Consider the following 3,825-nt stretch of genomic DNA (forward strand, 5'->3'; position numbering starts at 1 on the left):
CGCTTTTATAGCACAAGGCGTATTGTGAGCATGGTGGAACTTATAAACACTCGCCAACGAAAAGATGAACCAGTTATTGACTTTATAAATCGATGAAGGAATGCAAGCCTTAATTGCAAAGATAGGCTAAGCGAAGCTTCTGGCATAGAGATGTACATCCAAGGAATGCATTGGGGGCTTCATTACATCTTGCAAGGAATTAAACCCAGGACATTTGAAGAACTTGCCACCCGTGCTCATGATATGGAGTTGAGCATGGCTTCTGCGGGAAACGAAGGGCTGCCCATCTACGAACCTCGAAAGGGAAGAGATAAGCAAGAAGTCAAGAAATGGAGCAAGTTCGTACCCAAAAATGAAAGCAAAGAATCCATGAATGTCAATGTCTTTCCTTTGAAGTTTACTACCAAGGCGAGCAAGAAACAGAGTATAAAAATAACTTCCTCTCAAGACAATGCAAATCGGAAGTTGACTCTCAAAGAGATGCAAGAAAAGGAGTACCCATTTCTAGACTCTGATGTGCCTGCAATATTTGAAGAACTCCTCGAGTTAAAGCTTATAGAGCTGCCAGAGATGAAGCGACCAGATGAAGCTGGAAAAGCAATGACCCGAATTACTGCAAATACCATCGGCTTGTAGGTTACCCTCTTGAGAAGTGTTTTGTTTTCAAGGACAAAGTTATGGATTTGGCTTGTCAAATGAAGATCGAGCTCGAAGTCGAAAAAGCAAGCACAAACCATGTGTCCATTACCTTTGGCTCATTCGATCCGATTGAGATATGCACCAGTGAAGGGAATGAAGATGAAGAATTGTTGAAGGATGACAAAGTCCGAGTTGATCAACCTGATGAAGAAGGATGGACCCTGGTGACTCGTCGAAGACGCCGTAAATTGAGTCTGCAAAAAGGATCAACGAAGCAACCTACGAGGAATAAGATGGTGAGAAGACTAAAGAAGCTACAAATTGTTAAGAATCCAAAGAAGGTGGAGATAGAGACACACCATCACCAAAAGCCACGCCACCCGGTGACTTTGGGAGAATTTTTGCTAAGTTGGTTTCGCATGAGGATTTCTGACGATGATGATAAGGCCTTATGCTATAATGCTGATAAAGAAGAAGAGGAAAAGAATGAAGTCAAGTCAACACTCTCACCATCACTGTCTAATAGTCTTGTTGAGTCCTCCTTCTAAGAAGCAGATGTCTGTAATACAAAAATCACCTTCACTGAAGATGACCTCCTACTTGGTGAGACCCCACACAATCGTCCTTTGTTTATGGTAGGTTATGTGCTCGAGAGGAGGATAAATAGAATCTTGATAGGTGACGGATCTGTAGTTAACATTCTTCCCATTCGCATAATGAAAGAACTCGATATCTCAACTGAAGAACTTTCTGAAAGCCGACTGATGATTCAAGGATTCAATCAAGGAGGACAAAGGGCCATAGGAGCTATCAAGCTGGAAATCGCCATGGGAGATATGCAATCAACTGCATGGATGCATGTGATCGATGCAAAGACTTCATACAATTTGTTGCTTGGTAGGCCGTGGATACAGGATAACAAAGTTGTCCCATCAACTTACTACCAATGTTTGAAATATAATAAAGATGGAGTCGAAAATAAGATAGTTGTTGATGACAAGCCGTTTTCTGAAGCCGAGGCATACTTCGCTGATGCAAAGTTCTACTTGAAGAACCACATCATGAAGGGAGTAAAAGTTAATGACATCACGAAGGCCAAAGGCAAGAAAATAGCTCCTTTATTTCGTTATGTCCCAAAAGTGAAGAAAGATGAAGGAGAATCATCAAGCCTCCAAAAAGGTGCACTAAGAGAATTAACCCTTCCTATCAAGCACATTGATACCACAAAGTTATCTTCAAAGCTACTGGAAAATTTTGTGGCCTCTAACGTGCCTCAAAATAAGGCACTCCCTACGAGACACACAAATGAAGGTTTTGATCCGAATGCATACAGGTTGTTCGCAAAGGCTGGATATGATCCCAATGAACCATCTAAGTTAGGGAAGCTCCCACCTGAATCTACTAGGAAAGCAAAGACGATGAAGGATAATGAGCATGTGGTGAAGCAATCACGTGAGGGTCTAGGTTACAAACAACCCCCACCAATTCGCATCTCCATTAGAAGAGCAAGTATTAACTATATCACAACGGAAGATGAACCCGCTGATCCTAAAAAAAGGCCTTCTGTCTTTGATCTACTTGGAGAACCAACTACAAGAACTTCTGTATTTGAGAGGTTGGGGCCATTGAAGAGGAAGAAGAACAAGTCCCAAAGAAATTATGAAAAAATAAGAAGACCTTTGCCATCTAGAGTCCAAAGTATCTCCAAAGAGTGTCAAAGCCTGGTCCCTTCCAGAATGAGGCGACAAATCAGAACTTTTGATTTCATGCGGAGAGGTACTCAAAGTGAAGACTCGCACAGTGGTCCACACTAGAGAGCATGACGAAGATGAAAAAAGTGTAGGATCTTCATATCACATTACTGCGAATGAGGAGCAATACACTTCATCCCTAAGGAAATTTGACGAATATTTGGGAGATGCCTCTTGGTGTGGCCATATATCTTTTAATGATGGTAATCCTCAAAAAGACGAAGATGTCGAGGACGCTCCTGCGGAACTGGAAGAAGGAATTAAAATGACTGTTGATGCATTGAAAGAAGTCAACCTTGGCACTGCAGAAGACTCCATGCCCACCTATGTAAGTGCCCTATTAACCATAGATGATGAAAACACTTATGTGGAGCTACTCAAAGAATATACAGATGTCTTTGCTTGGAGCTACAAAGAGAAGCCTGGTTTAGATCCTAAGGTAGTAGTTCATCATCTCGCAGTCAAGAAAGGAGCTCGTCTTGTTAAGCAAGCCCAAAGACGCTTCAGGCCAGAATTGATCCCATCAATCGAAGCCGAGGTCAATAAACGCATCGAAGCTAGTTTCATTCGGGAGGTTAAATATCCTTCATGGATTTCAAGCATTGTTCCTGTGAAGAAGAAGAATGGCCAAATTCGAGTTTGTGTCGATTTTAGAGACCTCAATAATGCATGCCCTAAGGACGAATTTCCGCTCCCCATTCCAGAGCTTATTGATGCCACCACCGGATACGAGGCGATGTCTTTCATGGATGGATCATCTGGCTACAATCAAATACGTATGTCACCAAAAGATGAAGAGCTTACTGCGTTTCGCACTCCTAAAGGCATTTATTGCTACAAAGTAATGCCTTTTGGCTTGAATAATGCTGGCGCCACATATCAAAGGGCAACGTAGAATATCTTTGACGACATCCTCCACAAGAATGTGGAATGCTATGTGGATGATTTAGTGGTGAAATCAAGAAAGATAGGAGACCACTTACAAGACTTAAGAATGGTGTTCGAACGACTCCGGCGATATCAACTCAGAATGAACCTGTTGAAATGTGCCTTTGGAGTTACTTCTGGAAAATTCCTTGGCTTCATTGTTCGACATCGAGGGATTGATATAGATCAAGCCAAAGTTGACGCCATCTTGAAGATGCTCGAGCCCAAAAATATACATGAACTGAAAAGTCTACAAGGAAAATTGGCGTACCTTAGCAGATTCATCTCAAATCTAGCAGGGAAGTGCCAACCTATTTAGCCGGCTCATGAAGAAGGGTATACCTTTTGAATGGGACCAAGCTTGTAGCAATGCATTCCAAAGCATCAAATCCTACTTGATGAAACCTCCAGTTCTGGCAGCCCCTATACCAGGAAACCATTGATTCTATATATTGCAGCCCAAGAAAGGTCAGTGGGAGCCCTTTTGGCCCAGGAAAATGTTGAAAAT

General features: G+C 42.2%; 1 protein-coding gene across 1 annotated transcript; it reads left to right on the plus strand.

Annotated features, from left to right (window-relative positions):
- The first annotated feature begins 1,355 nt into the window (after positions 1 to 1,355).
- On the plus strand, positions 1,356 to 3,285 carry LOC142163433 (uncharacterized). Its single transcript, XM_075220719.1, has 2 exons — positions 1,356 to 2,337; positions 2,483 to 3,285. The coding sequence occupies exons 1-2, from the start codon at positions 1,356 to 1,358 to the stop codon at positions 3,283 to 3,285; spliced, it is 1,785 nt and encodes a 594-aa protein (XP_075076820.1).
- Positions 3,286 to 3,825: the final 540 nt, after the last annotated feature.

The sequence above is a fragment of the Nicotiana tabacum genome, chromosome 8 (assembly GCF_000715075.1).
Source record: "Nicotiana tabacum cultivar K326 chromosome 8, ASM71507v2, whole genome shotgun sequence".
In the NCBI taxonomy this organism is placed as follows: Eukaryota; Viridiplantae; Streptophyta; class Magnoliopsida; order Solanales; family Solanaceae; genus Nicotiana; species Nicotiana tabacum.

Coding starts and splice junctions, on each gene's coding strand:
- LOC142163433 (XM_075220719.1), top strand. CDS start 1,356: ATGAAAGAACTCGATATCTCAACTGAAGAACTTTCTGAAAGCCGACTG. Junction 2,338..2,482: donor TTTGCCATCTAGAGTCCAAA/GTATCTCCAAAG, acceptor AAAAAAGTGTAG/GATCTTCATATCACATTACT.